The sequence below is a fragment of the Mytilus californianus genome, unplaced genomic scaffold (genome assembly GCF_021869535.1).
Source record: "Mytilus californianus isolate M0D057914Y unplaced genomic scaffold, xbMytCali1.0.p SCAF_1, whole genome shotgun sequence".
Taxonomy (NCBI): Eukaryota; Metazoa; Mollusca; class Bivalvia; order Mytilida; family Mytilidae; genus Mytilus; species Mytilus californianus.
In genome coordinates this window covers 124,722,993-124,741,949 of record NW_026262581.1, presented here as the reverse complement: position 1 = coordinate 124,741,949, position 18,957 = coordinate 124,722,993, and the positions used below count along the sequence as shown (strand labels likewise).

At 32.0% G+C, this 18,957-nt stretch overlaps 1 protein-coding gene across 1 annotated transcript in view; it reads right to left on the bottom strand.

Moving 5' to 3' along the window:
- The window catches only part of LOC127738944 (uncharacterized), a 38,150-nt gene extending 19,706 nt beyond the window's left edge, over positions 1-18,444 (bottom strand). The window contains exons 1-4 of the mRNA XM_052250450.1: positions 18,435-18,444; positions 7,156-7,725; positions 5,981-6,046; positions 4,183-4,304 (exon numbers count right to left, since the gene is read on the bottom strand). Of these exons, the coding sequence (XP_052106410.1) occupies positions 4,183-4,304; positions 5,981-6,046; positions 7,156-7,725; positions 18,435-18,444 (768 nt within the window). The remainder of the gene's footprint in view (positions 1-4,182; positions 4,305-5,980; positions 6,047-7,155; positions 7,726-18,434) is intronic.
- Positions 18,445-18,957: the final 513 nt, after the last annotated feature.

The window sequence follows — 18,957 nt, the reverse complement described above, 5'->3', positions numbered from 1 at the left end:
TGATCTTAAAAATACTCATTTATCTTAAGTTATTCGTCAATTTCTTAGACCTAACATTCTTAATCTCAGTTTTTAAAGGAAAGGAAATGTAGGTAAAATGTATATAAGAGAACTATGCTTGGCTTTGAACTAAATGTCAGTAACTGCAGGTACTCATATGTCGGTCTTTTTTGCTAGCTGTTTTTGAGTTCAGTATCGACCTGAAGAGTAAAGCTCGTTTCTGTTGTTTTTAAGACTTGCATGTATGCTCTTTTCAAGAGCAAAATACACAGGTACTAAAAAAAGGACGATGCTTATATGTGTTTCAAGAATAACTCTAATCAGATGTGTACACTAATGCAGCTCTCTGACTACACAAATTTGGTTATGAGTCTTGTTATTAACTATTTGTACGATAACAGAGATTACCTTGATTATACATTTCAACACCTGATTAAGGAGTATATATTTCTCAGCTCATAAAATATGCTAAAGCAAATAAAATAAGGAGATGAGATATGATTGCCAATTAGATAACGATCCAACAACAACAAAAGGACAAGAATGCAGAAAAGAACAGGTCATTGGGCGGATTTCAATAATGAGAAAAAAAAACCCATACCGTATAGAAAGCTATATCAAAATGAAAAAGAAAATAAAAGAATGCTAACGGCCTGGTTTAAGCTAATTGCATCAAAGGAACAATTATGACAGAAGGAAACCAACGACAACCACTGGATTATAGACTTATCGAACCTTTAAACAAACTTATTAGTAAAGGCTATCTTATTAATGTTGTAATAAGATCTTTGAATATTGTTTTCATTGGCACTAACATCGATTTTGTCATCAACTAATTAAAACATAACTAAATTTGTATTCTTTTCGAATGTTTTTTTGGGATGTATATATACACATCCACGTTTATTTTCTATTTAGAAATTGTTTTATCTATACATAACATCATACATATTTATTATAAGGTTAAACCCTAACTATCCTACTGCCTGTCGTTACTTTTATTTTGGCATTGCACAAGTCATGTCTTCTTTGACTGTCTTTCAGTAACTGCGAATACTCTCAAATCGTACTCTCATGTTAATTTGACCTGTTGAAACAATTTGTAATGCATTTCTGTTATCCAATGTTTACAAATTTTGTGGTATATCTCGTCTTACTATTTTTAATATGTAACACCTTTGATAAGTATTTAGTATGACAAAAGAATTTTCACTTCTGTACTCGTACTATGAATAACAAATTTATTTTGTAAAAAATGTTTCTGCACTCATAACAACAAAATAATTATATTTAAACTTACCTGTGTACGTTACACCATTTTGTCCTAGGTTAAAGTTGTCTTTTTGACATTGAAACATCTTTTTTATTTATATTGTGTCATAGATCAAACTTATTCGTTCAGTGTATATTTACTTGTTTTTGTGTATTGTCTTTTTGATCGAGTTAAACCATTTCAATTGATATTTTATTGTGTGTCTGTTTATGTTGTAATGTTATACCACTGTTTCAGGTTAAGGTGAAGGTTGGTGCCTGTTAAAACGATTAAACCCGCTGCATTTTTATGCAACTGTCCTAAGTCAGGAGCCTGTTGTTCAGTGGTTGTGGTTTGTTGGTGTGGTTCATAAGTGTTTCTCGTTTTTTATATAGATTAGACCGTTGGTTTTCCTGTTTGAATTGTTTTACACTAGTTTTTTTGGGGCCCTTTATAGCTTGCTGTTCGGTGTGACTCAAGGCTCCGTGCTGAAGGCCGTACTTTGACCTATAATTGTTTACTTTGTACACATTGTGACTTGGATGGATAGTTGTCTCATTGGCACTCATACCACATCTTTTTATTTATATTGAACCTTTGACAGTGGTGTTACAACACAACCTAGGAATAAAGCGTATAAATCAGTTGAAAAAGTTTTTTTACTTGTTATTGGCTTTGAACTAGCTTTCGGTAATTACGAGTACTCTCAGATCAGTACTTGGTGTCTTTTGTGTTTTTGCTAGTTGTTTTGTTTTTCTTTGTATCGATCTGATGAGTTAAGCCCTTTTCAACTGATTTTTATAGTTTGTTCTTGTGTTGTGTTGTTACACAATTGTCCAAGGTTAAGGGGAGAAGGATTGGGTGCCTGCAAACATGTTTAACCCCGTCACATTCTTATGTGCCCGTCCAAGGTCAAGAGCCTGTAATTCAGTAGTTGTCGTTTATTGCTGTATATCATATTTGTTTTTCGTTTATTGTTTTGTACATAATCAGGTCGTAATTTTCTCGTTTGAATTGTTTTACATTTGTCATTTCGAGGACTTTTATAGCTTGCTATGCGGTGTGGTTTTTGCTCATTGTTGAAGGCCGTACGGTGACCAATAGTGGCTAACTTATACCTCATTTGGTCTGGTGGAGAGGTGTTTCATTGGCAATCATACCACATTTTTTTATTTCTATATTTACTCACCAGATAGGCCTACTAAGCAGAAAACAGCTAACAAAATGAAAAAAAAAAAAGATTCAAGAGTACTCGAAGTAACTGAAAGCTAGTTTGAAGCCCAATTTCAACTGTACTTTTAGATTAAAAAAGTTATCCATACACCTCAATCGGAGTAGATGTTAACAAACTATGAAGTCTTGAAAAACCTTTATCCAAAACAATGGCAAAATAAAAGTATCGACAGGGTACTGGACCATAAGATTTGAATAGCTAAATAACAATTTATGTTTTTCAAAACTATTGAAAATTTATACACGTAGTATCAATAACTGTGAGATGTTCAATGATCCTACTATAGTGTTGCATGAGTCTCGCTTTCTATGCTTTTACTTTAGATTGTCCAATCAGTTTCTTTTAAAGTTTACTTGCATAACTCAGCATATTTCCCAGCATTGTGTGTAGCTTAAATCGGTATATGTTATGGTTTTAGATTTTGCTGGGTTGTTGTCTCATTGACGTGTATCTCATGTCTACTTGTAGGGGTAATACAACCATTGCTTTCCCCCATCAGTCTTTGCTAAATTGTCATTTTTGAAAAAATATGTGCAGAATTTACTTTTGTTTTAAATAAAAGAATACTTGGCATGAAGAAAGTTTATTCTTGTCCAGAATTACAGTGAAAATTTTACTGAACCTTTTATAGCACAAAAAAAAAAAAAAAAAAAAAATTGCACCGGAAGTAAACAAAGCAAATTTTCATCCCTTTTTCATGTCTACTCACTTTAGTAAAAAAAGGTCATCTCAAATTTCTAAATATTTTTTTATAAATACCCAGTAAAAAGTATGGTGCTTTGAAACTACTGTCAAATTCAGGAGAACTTAGTTTGTTCTTTCTGTTTTAAAACTTTTATTCATGTTATCATATTTAGATTTATAACTATCCGTTTAATTTTAAATCGGTTAGAAATTTTTTCTCGTTGTTTCCTGAAATGAAATGATTATGATAACTTTGATCAGACGGTTATGCAGGTGTTAAGTATGTATTTGTTTTATAATTTGATTTGAGTGTAGTAATTGGTGTTGGTTAACAAGATGAATGTCAGACGTGTTATCAAAGTACACTTCAATGCCTGCAGTAAATATCGTCATCATTCACATTTACTTTCCGTGGAAATAAAGTTTCAGACAATATGGAATTGCTTGAGGTATTCCTTTACATCTTGTACTATCTCAATTAGCGTGGAGCTAATAATATATAATAAAAATAAAAGGTTTCAGCATTTGGTGGTCAATTATCTAATTTGTACAATGTTGCTTTACTCAAGAAAGACTTTTAAAGGCATTTACACAATTTTGTTTGGTTTATCTAAGTGTTTAGGAAACGAAAGCTCTTTTTGTACAAGCAATTGTGGATTTAATGATCTTGATGAGATACAAAGAAACAGAATTGACGAAAAATGGCAAACTTAATATCAATAACAAGATATTTTGCAAAAAATCAATATTTTTGTCAAAATATTTTCAAAAAAGGACTACTTACAGACTCTTAAATGTCTTTAGATTTTGTTTGTATTGGTTCCTGTCTCACTTACGTTTACACCACATCTATTAGTTATTATTACACATATGGGCAATATTTCCTTCCATTTATACGGAAATCAGCAGTGAAAATGGACCAACAGAAGAGGCGATAAGCATATACATGTCCTAGTAATTAGCTGAGAAGATCAAACAAAACCTTATTTAAAATGATATTTTAGAAACTTACATTGACGCCATGACAACACAGTGGCGTCGGTATATTGTCCTCTTCGTTACAGATAATTTTTCCTTTCCAGTGACCACGAATATGCAGTCCTACAGTTGTCAATATTTGACCATTCACATAATCTATCAATAACACAGATGGGGTTATTTCATTAAGAATTGGGAGAGACATATCATACAAGTGGTCTGACGTCATAATATGCAGAATATGACAAAAAAGTGCACGTGACAGTTAGTATTAGATCAACATAAATGTCGTGATGATGCCATTAGTATTTCATGCGTTTTAGTATACACTTGTGTCATAGATGTTTCCATCTCCCGAGAATTTAGTGGTTCGATCACCGGTCAATTCAAAATTAAGACTCAAAATCTCTTGTTTTCTGCTTTTCAAACAAGCATGCAACATTTAAGAGTAAATCCAAAGTACTGATTACAACCCCTATTTCATATCCAGCTAACAAAACTTCGACTATATTCATCAGTTTAGTAAAAAGCAAGACATCATATGTTTATATGACCTTATCATACAGTGGCGATGAATATGGATGTTCCATCCCTAGTACAAGACAACAACACATGACGGAAAACCATGTCTCTCAATATTGGGCCTCCTTAACAGTTATATAAAAGGCTGCACCTTCAGTTTCAAATTCATGTTATCCTTTTTAATAACATTTGCCGATGAAAAAGAGAGGAATATTGCTCCTTTCGACACTATCCCGAGGACCTTATTAATATATAGTTATAGATTTCCTGATTGCAAATGGGCCAAACACTTTTCGAGTCGTGGTTTATGTTAATAACAAGAAACTGATTGTTTGATTGATTGGTTGTTGTTTGCTTAACGTCCAGTGTGAAATATTTCATGCATATTCATGACAAAAACAAATTAACAGTTAACAGCCAAAGTGGACGCCCCACTGAAGGCAAGGGTTCTAGAGCTGGATGGAAGAAGTCCAAGGAATTGCAATGTTTCTAATTACGTTTATGAATGTGTGTTGTTTTTGTCCTTTATTTGTTCATAAATTGTATAAATTATCACGCCCATTGCTTATTGGTGGTATTCTGTTCCGAAATCGACCGCAGCCGTTCGACTGGCTCATTCAGCAACACACACAATTTTACTTAGTCAAAAACAGTTTTAAGAAAAAACAAAAAAAAACAAAATGATAACACAAAACATGTATAAAATTGTTTAAGATTGCATTATAAAGACAACAAAAGTGTAGTCTTGGCAGAGCCTCGCATTTTCCCCGTTTCTTAGCCTTAGCTTTAAATCATATCGTTATTATGACAAGTCAATACACTATAATGGTCTATATATACGATCTTTTTCATACCGGCCCGGTATTTTACTAAATTTTTTTTTATTAGAAATTTTCATATGAGTAAATTGACGCAGCAGTGCAAGTGTTTTGATAACAATGCCGAAAGCACTTAATGGATACCAGACCTTCCATTCCAAGAGTTTCAGAGTGCAAATTGAAAATAAATCCTGGCTAATTGTCAATATGGAAGTTAAACGCCTATTACATAAAAGCATTAAAATTAATGAAGATATTTAGACAGATACATTGTTTCTGGTTTTCTTTTGAAGCGAAAGATTTTGTATGTTACATTTTAGACGTTTTCTCGGGATTTGATACCATATTGATTCTGAAAACCATACAGAAATTCACTTACGTTAACCTTTCCTTTATTGGTAATTACGCTTTGATATATATAGCTTTGCAGTCTGCTTAAGGCATACATAAAAAAGATAGTTTTTTTTTAATTTCATTCATGTAATGACTTACTTGAAGGCGAATACAAAATGCATGTCATTTCACTTGCAAACGAATCACTGCTACGGGGAAGACGATCTGAAAATTATAAGAGTTAATCTGTATTTATACTTTAAGTTTGAGGTATCTTGCTGCTATTTTGTAACCATTGTTGTGAACATCATTTTAAACAACCAAGATTCAGTTTTCGACGTCTTGTTTTATTGGTTATATCCCTATTATCACAATTATGAAGTTTAGTAGTGCGATCTTCATACATTAATTTCTTAATATCTTTGTTGCGATCTTCATACAATGATACCTTAATATCTTGGTTGTTCCAAATTACTGTTAAGGTGTTTATAATTGTTAAAGAATCAATTATCATTTTGTTCGTATAATGAATGGCAATCAAAACTAATTATCAGAAATATTTTGAAAATCCTATTCGTGTATGTCAAAATCGATCAAGGTAGATTGAAAGATGGGGAATTTTCTGTCAAGTAATTAAAACTGACAAAGCAAAATTTACCAGAGCAGTAAATCATTTCGTTTTTTTTCAAAATTTTCAAAACCAAGACAAAAATCTGATATATCTATTTCCAAAAAAAAAGAGGGAGGAGTGAATAAAGGTATCAAAATGTAGATATGGTGTATCTCTGGTCAAGTGACCAATTATTAATACTTTAAGTTGGTCTAAAACTACAATTTTGATTGATTTTGGTATATTTTTGAGTTGTTGTCGCTTAACTGCTTTAGGAGGACTTTCTTAACTAAAACCAAAAATCTGACCAAAGAAAAGCTATGTACTTTACGTTACATGTAATTGATTACATCTTTGTTCTTAGGTCTATGGGTAGTTATCTCAATGACAATCTTTCCACGTCTCCTTAATTTTATATTGCATTTTAAATACAAATTAAATTATGTTGGTCAATAATGTCCTACGATGGAAAACCTCACAAAACGTGCCAAAAATTAACAATATATTGTCTTTGTCATCAATAAATATAATTATTATTTTGTGGATGTATGTAAAATAGTTTAAAAATCTCCTTAAGATTATTATTTAAACTCTTGTATATTTAAAGTCTAGTAGGTTTCATCAACTGTATGGTTTTGTTCCGTTGAGTGAGACATTATAGTAAGCATTGACTCTTTACAGCATGTGTATTAAAGAAGAACAAAAAAGTTGTATATTGACTTACCACTGCCTACATATCTGACAAAACAAGGAAAGAAATCACTTTCTCTGGCATCTAAAAAACCCAGTTGTTGCAACGGTTCTGGAATCATACAATCTTTTAATAAAACTACCAACATTCTTTGTCGATATAGACTTTTTTCTGTCAAGTTTTGTAAAATTTCTCTGAACTCTTTCCAAGCGGTTTTTACATAATTTGGTGTTAATACAACAACTACTCGTTCACTGAGCATAGCGGAACATAAAGCACTTTGAAAGAAGCTTAGTTTGTTTGCATTTTGAAAATCTCCATAAGAGCACTTGTAATTATATGGTTCTGACTCAAGTTTGTTCATAATACTGCACACCCATGACTTATCTTCGTTACAGTGGGAAAAAAATACATGATATCGGTAAAGTTCGTGCAGATCCGGAGCCGACAAAGAGATGTCAAAGTCCAAACTTTCACTATATGTAATTGTGTCGTAAAACTTGGTGCCGAATCTGTAGGAATGTTCCGTGAGGGATTCGTCAAAGGAACCTTTTCTCCTTAGTTCTATATCATACTGACTATCTCTCATTAAGGAGACTTGATCTGAAAATATAAAATGCATAAAAATAACAATAAATTGTGGATATAATTATATTACCAACAGACGTTATGATGCGGAGAGAAAACATAAAAACAATCTATCCATTTTTTTTTATACATTTTTATAATGGGAATCTGATTGCTATACATATTGTTTAATTTTTTTCATATATTCTAATGTTGTTCTGTAGTTCTTAATGAATAGTCGGTAAAAAAAATGAGAAAAAATATATGAATTTTTATTATAATTATTATTATTATTAGTATTATTCAATCACGATGATGTTTCTCCTAAATATATATCTGCAAATTAATAATATTATCTTAAAAGTGTTTAAAAAATCGTAGTCTTACATCTGTTATCCTAATGCTAGCAACTTAAATGTTTGGTTGGCTTGCTTGTTTTGTTTGTATTAAAGTTTGCTCAAGCATTGTAATTAAGATTGACATCTGCAAATGATATAAGTAGGCGGAGTTAAACCTGTATATAGGTAAATTTGATTATTTGATGATGTTTAATTTAAATATAATGCATACAAGTTTAACTCCGCCTTTTTATATTGTTTTCATATGTCAATCTTAATTAAGCTTGAGCAAACATTAATACAAACAAAGCAAGCAAGCAAATAAAACCTTTAACTTGCTAGCATTAGGATAACAGCTGTAAAATAATTATATGATAATTCATAATAGTCCAAGTTGCTTAATGCAAAAGTAAGTAGGAGATACTTCCATGGCTCGATGAGAAATCAAACATGCATTGATTTAGGTTTGTTTCCCCTTCATTTAAATAAATGAATGAATCTGTCAAATTTGCTAAGGGACTTTGCAACCCGTTTCTAATCATAAGTGATGCTTCACGAGATTGAGGATACTAAAAATTTACATTTCTGAAACTGATAACAACGTCCTTTGGTCTCTGATAGTTAGTTGTCTCACTGGCAACCATGCCACATCTTATCATTATATTGACGTGTTTCCAGGTCATTGTTAGCGCATCAAATTGAACCTTTGACCATGTACTTTACATAACAGATCATCATAAGTGACAAAAGCGCCGCTGAAATCAAAGTCTGATTAAGACTATCTGCAACAGAGACAACAAACAGAGAACACGCATCTGTCGATAATTGTACCTAGAGACAACATCAGTATACAGCAATATTATTGAACAAAAACGTCGTCTCTTTTCATATATCGTTACTGATTACATCTTTTCTCGGTGGAAATGTTTGTATTTCATCACTTGAATCGTCTGACTAGAAAAATATTTATATTAATCTTCATAAGAATCCACATTAATTTTCTTGAAGGTTTCCTATATTATTGTCTTCATCGTTTTCTCCTATTGATCTCTTGTGAGAAATTAAAATTATCTCAGATTTCCCTAGCGATGAGTATTACTTCGGTTTTTATATTTCATGGTTACCAAAACAGTTGATACGCAAAACTTCAATTTAATAGGAAGGTACCAACGTAACTAGTTACATCAGATTGAAGGTTTTTAAAAACTCTTGAGAAAATAAATGTTCTTGAGAAAATAGAAACAAAACTTTTTATTGAAGTGGACATCAAAAGATCAATAAGAAAGTGAATAGCTTTAAAAACTACTTTCAGACAGATTTAATTTAGCAGTCCCTCAAAATTCCAACAACAAAAAAAATACACCGGTGTTCAATATCTCTTTGAATAGTAACTATAAGATTATGATTGGCTAATGGGAATGTAGAATTATGCACCAGCGTATCGCTATCTAGCCATCAACCGCTTCTGTCTCGCTTTCCAAGATTTTAGACAAAGGCAATTACATTGACGACATAAAAAGATTTTTTTTGTCTACCAATTTTTTTACGGAATTCCCATTCCACTCATTATTTACATTCAATGAAAAGATATCCTTCAAACCTCTTTATTTTGATTTCGAGCTATTTTAAAGAGTATTATGGTTTACACTGAAGTAAAAAATAATAACTACAGAATACGAAGTGACACTTTTTACACACAGAAAAAAATTCGTGAAAGTCATGAACATTTAGTATAACTTACGATCAATCTTAGTCATAAGATGTTTTCATTTTACCTGAGATGGTAATTTTTATCAATTTATGCTACTATGACAGTCATGGTATTTAGTGAAACTGACTTTCTTTCACTGCATAAATATTATTCAAGTAAATTCAATGCAGACAAAAGGACGCCATTTTAGTTGACTAAATCGATGACAATAGATCACGATAAAGCATTGTCATTAGCAAAAACCATGACTGTATATATGACAATTAAAGCCAAACAATAACATATTATCACAAATAAAAATAATTGCATAAGCGAGTATAAGCCTCGGCCATTATTCCATCTCTTAAACAAACAAACTTATGAAAGGTTTTAAGAGAATTCAGATTAGCATGTAAATATTATACTAAAAAAGGGAAAATTCAATATATGAGAGACAAGCACTTTTTAATAAGTCTATATAAATTCTAAGATTAACATTATATGAGCGACAAGTACTATATAAATTCTACGAAAAACATTATATGAGCGACAAGTACTATATGAATTTTACGATTAACAACACATTAGACCAAACAGTGAAAGGATTGTGATCGATTCGTGATCAGCAAAAGCCTGTATACCATAATTAAAATATTTTAACTGCGGTCGTTTATTGCATTGTCTTTTAGTTTTCCTGCTTAACAACCGTTTATGTTGAAATTATGGAAATGTTCATGTTGCTAGTGACGTTTCTAGGAAAAGCATTCTTATTTGTAGAAAATAACTGTGATAAATGACATCAAACTTACTCGGACGAAAATTACAAGTTTTCGGATAGTAATTTACTTTCTTGTTTGAAATAAAATATTTGTTGGTTTAATTAAAACCAAGGCTACTTCACACACTTATATCCATTAATCTTCAACACACATTTTTATCTTCTCAACCAGTTTTTGAACTTCTTAAACGATTTAAAATGAAATTGTCTATATCAATAAATTTCATTGATTGTTGGTGGCTTAAAGTTCAGTGGCAAATGTTTCATATGCATTCTTATATATCTCTAACAGGGTCTTAATTTCTCTATTTTCTAAACATTTTGAGTTGTGAACGAAGGTCGTAAAGTCAGTGGCTTCCTTTCTACAAACTTCATCCCAATGATTGCAGAAGAAAGTTGATTCAAAATAATTGAAGCCCTTCATCATAATATGCACGTTTCTGTTGGCATCGTATTAAACATTTCGAAAGTATTTTTATACAACAGAATTCTATTCAAAACAATAAACAGAGAATCAGATATTGTCAGAAAGCGTTTTGTGTTTGTACCAGCTGACAACGCAGCCAAAAAATGCTGTCGTTCTATTGACGCAAGTTCTATATATATATGTCGTGTACATGTTATTATTTTGTACAAATTATTACTTGTACAAATACAATTGTACAAGTAATTACTTGTACAATTTTTATTGAGAAAAAGATAATTATTTGTACAAATCATTATTCTACCTTGGCCTATTTGATGTTCACAACAAATCTTTTCCCTTCAGACAAATAATTAAAAACTAGTTTAGTGCAGTTTAGTAGGCATAACTGAAGTGTAAAGATGGAAAACAGTATATAAAAGAAATTTCATGATGAAATAATTAAATTGTGGGATGACAATAAATCTGTAGCAGCCGACAGGAATTGAAAAACTCATTCGCACAGGAGACGAAATTATCTATTATTGTACAGCTGATGAGTTGTATTGTTGTGCTGTGGTCATTTTTTGTATTCTTGTGTATCCTTTTTACGTATGTGCTTTGTCTATACGCCATTTTGTTTTTCTTTGTTGACATATTTATTTGTTTTATAGTGATAAAGATTATAACAGTGTTGACTGATGTACCCCTTTTTTTGACATTCACACATTGTTGTCAATATAATGGAATTTTATGCGACTGTCATACAAGTGAGAGGTTTAGCTAGCTTTAAAACAAGGTTTAATCCACCATTGTCTACATAAGGAAATGCCTGTACCAAGTCAAGAATATGACAGTTGTTTTCCATTCGTTTGATGTGGTTGAGCTTTTGATTTTTCAATCGTTAAGGGACTTTCCGTTTTGAATTTTCCTTGGTGTTCAGAATTTTCATTGTTTTACTTTATACCCTCTGATTAGAACAGCACATTCTGGAGTTGGTCATGGAGGCATACACAAAACTTATAAGGAGTTAAAAAAAAACAATTTGCCAATATCAGCAGAGAAATTATCAGGATTTTCATTCAGATGTGTGGAAAGTGTATTTCGAAAAAAAAGTCGCTCTGAAACCACCAAATTAGTCGTTCGTCCTATCACTTCTACAGACTTTAATATAAGTGGATCATGCACTACCAGGATCACTTTACCAAATTCAGTGTACTGCGCCCGTTAAAGACAAAACGAGCAGCTGAAGTGGTTTACCAACTCACTTACATTTTTTTACTTTTGGGAGCTCCACATATCCTGCAAAGTGATAATGGAAGGGAATTTACGGCTAATGTAATAACAGAACTTAAACTTCTGTGGCCACAGCTCAAGTTGGCGCATGGTAGACCACGTCACCCACAAAGTCAGGGGTCCGTTGAAAAAGTGAACGCTGACATAAAGAGTATGATGATTTCATGGACACACGAGAACAACAACTCACACTGGTCGGAAGGATTAAGATTTGTGCAATTCCATAAAAACAGGTATAATAATAATCATAATAATAATAAAAACCCAACTGTTAGAGAACAATTGAATCTTTCCCTCAATTGAAAATATAATAAATCAATTATTTTATATTTGGAAGAATAATTTAAAAAAAACACTTTCAAAATATGATAAAAAAAAAATTTAAATTACAAACAAAAAAAATGTCTAAAAAAACCATTTTCAAAAATAATAAAGAATATTTCAAAAAAATTAAAAATATACGAGAACAAATTGTCAGTTATTTGTCGTAGGTCGGCGGTTTCCTCCTGGTGCTTCAGTTTTTTTCTTCCAATAAAAATGACTGCCATGAAATAACTCATAATCTTGCATAATGCCGTGTATAGCAATAACATCAATATTGTCCAGTATTCCGACAATATGTCTCTGTTCTTATCGCTTGATTGGAGGTGTTGTTGCTGTTTGATGTTTGATATCGAACAATTGCCATTCCCTGTTTATCTCCTTTCAAATTATTCCATGTTTTTAATTCTTTTCCCCCAGGTCACACCATAGAACGATTGATCAGTCGCCGTATAAAGCTTTATTCGGAAGTGACCCTAAAGTTGGCTTGTCATCGTCAGCCCTTCCAAAAGAGTTACTTGGCACTATAGAAACAGAAGAAGATTTAATGTCATTGACAACAGCTAATAGTGACGACAATGTCAGAACAAACATTGAGACCGAAACCGACGATGAAACTGGCACAATCGCTGAAACGGAAACGGATCTGGACACGAACACTGAAACCGAAACCAATGTGGAGACAAACACTGAAACTGAAACCGATGTGGAGACAAACACTGAAACCAAAACCAATCTGGACACAAACACTGAAACCAATGTTGCAACTGGTATGAGCACTGAAACTGCATCGATGGTGTTGACATGGTGTTGACACAGACAAAAACTTCAAAATAGTACGTGCAAAAAAACGGGCCCTGTCAGGCCAACAAATACAGGCCGATGAGATGTTGTCTTCTTCCAAAAGAAGATTGAAAGAGTTAGAAATTGAAGACAATGTTATAATACCAGTGCAAAGAGTAGACAGAGGTCCGATGGACTGTAGAAATATCAAAAGTGTTGTGCTGAATATTGCAGAAAATGGATACAAACCAGTAGTCCGTATTTAAGTGGCAACAAGCTTTTTAGCTCAATTTGCTCAGTGTCATGTTAGCTTAAGTTATTACTTCTCGTCCGTCGTCCGTCTGTAACCTTCTAACATTTCAAAATCAATACTGATAAACACTTGAACAAAAGAAAGAAAAAGAAACACAATATAAATTTCAAAAATACATACGCTGAATGATGTTTACTAAGCAAAAATAAACGAACAAATAAATAAGAAAAAATAGTAAAAGAAAAAAACAACCCGACAAATGACAAAAAAAAAACAAAATAACAAACCCGAGAAAGAAAGGAGTTTTTGAATAAAATATTTAAAAAAACAGAAGGAAGAAACAAAGATAGTGAGTTGTGCAAGTTATTATCTTTTCTCAACAAAAATTGTAAAAGTAATTACTTGTACAATTATATTTGTACAAGTGATAACTTGTATGATGGCATCATACAAGTAATTAATAACTTGTACAAAATAATAACATGTACTCGACATATATATATATGTAGGACTCTGAACCGCGATGGTACTCCGAACCGCGATGGTCACGCTGAGGTGCGATGGTTTGACGCTGAAGTGCGATGGTGGCATTATATACTCAAAGCTAATACCCCACATATTATAGTACGCTCATACCTACTACTTCTATGGAGGAAATAGCGTATATAAGAATGTTTCAACAACAATTAAACTAAAAAATCCCACTCAGCAGATTCTCACCATGTATTTACAAATTTCGTTTTATATCTACATCTAGCTTATTTCAACTACATATATATTTTTCTTTTTCTAACTAGTGCTATATCAAACGTTAAGGAACTCGATTTCAAAAGTTTTTCCCCTTTTATTACAAGCCATAAAATTACACGGACAAAACCGACACCTGAAATGATATTACTTTTGTCTCCTAAAGTCAGCCACGCTTCTATAATTGGTAACAGTATGATTGTAAAACGGCCATTAGACTTAGGAAAAATAATACAATGGAAGTGTGATTTGGTTATTGGAAGAAATAATACCAGTCTACGTGCATTCAGTAATTTGTTACACTCTAAAGGATAGTTTATTTAAAATAGCCAGTTATAATAGTTTGTTGTTCTATTTGCATGATAGTCGTATTTAATTAAAACACAGCGGTAGATGGTGGTAGAATATGAGATTGCAGTCAGAGGTTAATATGAATAAAACGACGGATGGATGGAATGATGTTTAATGTCCAGTGACAAGTTTTATATGCATATCAAGACAAATACATGTTGATGTGCTTTTCTAACAAAATAAAAATACGTGAGAAGATAAATATGCATCTTATTGATATCAATTCCGGTTTTGATGGAAGTTCGTAATGCAAACAAATACTGCATACCGATACTTTTAACGGTCACTCCTATGGTACGAAATCAAATACTGTTATCTTCTACGGAGTAAATGTGATAAACAGTAAAATGGTAAGTCCCATCATTCACCACAACGCTGCTTGGTCTAGGGAGGAGAGAATCCCTTAGGAAAGATTTTGGATACGAAAATCAAAAACGTTGGCACCAAATAGGATCAATGAACTGCTAATTTACTTTTGGATGCATATACACATACGAAGCTTCCATTGTAAATCACTAATGTACGTGAACTTTGAGATTTTATAATTAAACTAGTTGCATTCAAGTTTTTTTTTCTTTTTTTTCCCTTTTTTTTGGGGGGGCGGGTGGGGGGGGCGGGGGGGTGCAGCATGGATTGATAGGATTAACTTTTCATCATACTGATGAATGGAATCTGTTATCCAAAATAGACTTTCTTCATTATTTAGTTAGCAGATTAATGATTTATCTAAATAAATACTTTTGTATATGGTTGTAACAAAGTACATGATGTTTTGTAGCATATATATATGTTATACCTAGCTTGCAGTAAAGCTGTACATTGTTTGTTTGTTTGTTTGTTCGTCGTAAAGGATGATAATTTTACTCTTCATGCAGTCACACCAATATTATTTTTATCATGTACGTCTAACTATGTGAAAACTTATCTATAGTTTTGTGAAATTCTAATATGTGAAAAATAAAGACAGGATACGTGGGAGTGAATGCAGTCCAACAAACAAACCAAACTGTGAATAATATACACAAGAGTCTGACAACAATCTGATACAAACACTTAATACTCGTGACAAAAATAATGAAGAGACGACGTCAACATTTAGCCTGGTTTAGCGTAGTAAAACAAGTTTTGTGTACAGAATCCACCATGTATTGGGTCAATTAGTGGAATAACAATATGCACATAGACCAAGCAAAAATCAATCCAGAAAATGCACTTCACTCACAGCTATCCCTTTCACCGACGAAAAACACTACTACAAGAAAGAAAGAAAAACCGGCATAATTCCGTTTCAAAACATTTCACAGTCAAATCACAAAAGGTCAACGCCTTAGGAAGCTGCATCCTTAGATTATGAACAATTACATGATATATAAACCGAAAATTACCAATAATACATTTAGCACGTATAAGAACTATTCACAAGAAGCAAGATTTTAATATATTTAGTATCTCTTCCATTGGTATAACAACTTTTCTTGTTGTCGGTCGTGTTGCATTTTTAAAAGGCTCAACAGATCAATTTTATGGATAAAATCCAGCGAGGAGAAATAATTTTCACAGTTTTCTGATTCGAAGCATGTGTTTTTTAACCAAAAACATATATTGATTTGAAACTACTTTAATGTAAATTGAATAAAAACCAGAGGGAAACTGTGCATACTATATATTTTCTATATGTATAAAACTTCAAGACAAAATAAGGGCCAAATGCAAGAATCCATTTCTCTGAAGCTACATCCACGATTCATCTACAAATTGGCAGAAAAAAAAACTTAGTTTCCTATCTCTCTATACCAAGAATAGTTTAGGTATTTGATATACGTATAACTTTGATTATGTAACGGTTGGAAGCTTATCAGTAGAGCATTGATTACAATTTAATGATTAGGATGGTAAAGGCAATGATGTGTTCTGTAACGATGATAACAGTCTGAGAGTCGCTCCGTCAGAATGCAAATACTGTGAATGGTGTTTATACTGACATCTCTGACAGATAATGTAAATTGTCTAATGATTTTTACGATCAACGTGTTCCTTTCTAAGTTAATCAATGATTGGAGAAAACAGTTCGAAACTGTGCTGGCACTAAATTGGACAGCTCAGAACAACCATGGGACAGATGTTTCGTATACAAAGCAAACAGAAATAAAAGATGGCATTTATCAATTGTCGCTCAAAGGCACAAACAAAAATATATCATCGACTGATGATATTTGTTTTCCCCTATCCATAACAAGTACATTTGTATATGGTATATCTTTTGTCCTTCCGTGTTTCATATTATGATAAAAAGTGTCTGCCTTATTCGTTGCACGAATGCTTATTGTTTTTGCCTTTAAAGAGGGTGTATACTATTTACTTTGGTTTTCTTCTTGTGTTCGTCTTTAACTTAGGTTTAGAGGTATTTATAAAGGTAAGGTTCATGTATAACTTCCACCCTTAGGCTGTAAGGAGGTTCAACAGGGGAACAGATTGCATGTCGAATAAATGCAGTTATACTTTTCATTTTACTTAGAGACAAAGGAGCTGATGTTTCCCAATGGACAGTCCGACAATATGGATGATAGATTTTTCTATATATTTCTACGGCTTTCACCTTAAACAGAATGATATTTATGACGAACAAATTTTGCAATGAAACGAAAGAGGTGCTTTCTCTCACACAAACTCAAATATCTTGACCAACCCTTTGTTCCTGAAACAATGAATTTAAATAAGGATAGCTTACGGTGCTTCATAGAATGGATCTAGATCTGTTAGAAAACGAATTGCTCTAGTCTAATATTATTGTATTCAATTTTTTTCCGCAATGGTAAGTACAAATTGATTAAAAACAGTAACTTAGTACAACTATATTGAATACAATTTATTCATTTAATGGGAATACATGAAGGTTGGCTAGGAGTCTGAGATTTTTTTCATTTTTTCTAGCGTGAAATATTTTTTCAACTTAGAATTCACATGTATTTACCATAAAATAAGAGAAAAGTGGGACGTTACCACAGTTTGAAGCCTTTAAGGAAGGTTTTGCAAATATAGAATTAACCGTTCACCTTAAATAACTGAATACTGTTAATTTTGTGATTGGCAAAAGCCAAATTAATTGAAACTTTATTAAAAATGATAAAAAACATTTTGTTAAGGCACTGTCTTATAAAAAATAATACAACTGTGCATGGAAACATAGTTACTAAGGCAAATGAATCAATTGTGTTGTGATATATAATTAAGTTTATTATTGATCTTAAAATTGTCTTATGCTAAATATGCGTTAAGTGTTGAATTATTTATGTTGTTGAAACATCTGAAAAAAATCAGATTCAAATTCAAACAATGACAATTTCATGAAAAAGAGGGGAATGGTGGTAGACGTGTATGCGACATCAATGTCCTATGATACTAAACCTAACTTGTAATGAAATATATTTATATTGATAAGCAAATATTAATGGAACTGCTACATTTTCAAATCAAATACTTTAAGTGTCAAAATATTTAAAAAGACTGGATATTCAAATGTTACTATTTTACTTATAATTTTCTTTTCTTCTCAGATATTTTGTGAACGTGCATATGGATATGTTGTAATAATCATAATAATAAAATAACAATAATAAATGAATAATAAGTTTTATCTAAATGAATTGATTAATTCGGTTATAAGTTATATTCAAACATTTGATCGGGGAAAGGTATTTCTTCCCAAATATGTGAATGGATTTTTTTGGGGCTGAAAAAATACTTAATATACTATAGTACCACCGATATATAAAAAATACACATACCTTCTGCCATAATTAGTTGATTTTGTGTATCCAGATGTGTCTATTGATTCTATTACATTTCTTTAAAATTCCGTCTACGGTATTGTAGTATTGACAAATCACAACTCTGCAACTACCCATCATTCCGAATCTTGGGCATTAATTATTGACGAAGATATATGCCAAATTGTTATTAAAATCACAGAACTGGAAGCAAAATATGAAAACATGAAATTAGTCTTTTTTGCAATATGATGTATAAGTTTCCTGGGATTTCTAAAAAGCACTTCTGGTATTGGTTTACAGATATATGTTGTTAATCTAGTAATGTATACCAGAAGGTTTACGACGAATGTCAAATGTCATTGATTTTCCGTTTCTGATACCACTGGCTCATCATACAGGCTTTTGATAATTGTACACAAATTACATCAATTATAAACTTTTATTATGCTTAACGACCAAAAATTATAAACTTCATCTGAAGGGTCGCTTACTTTGACTCCAGTGGTACTCTGATAACAACCAAAACTTGTCATGAAGA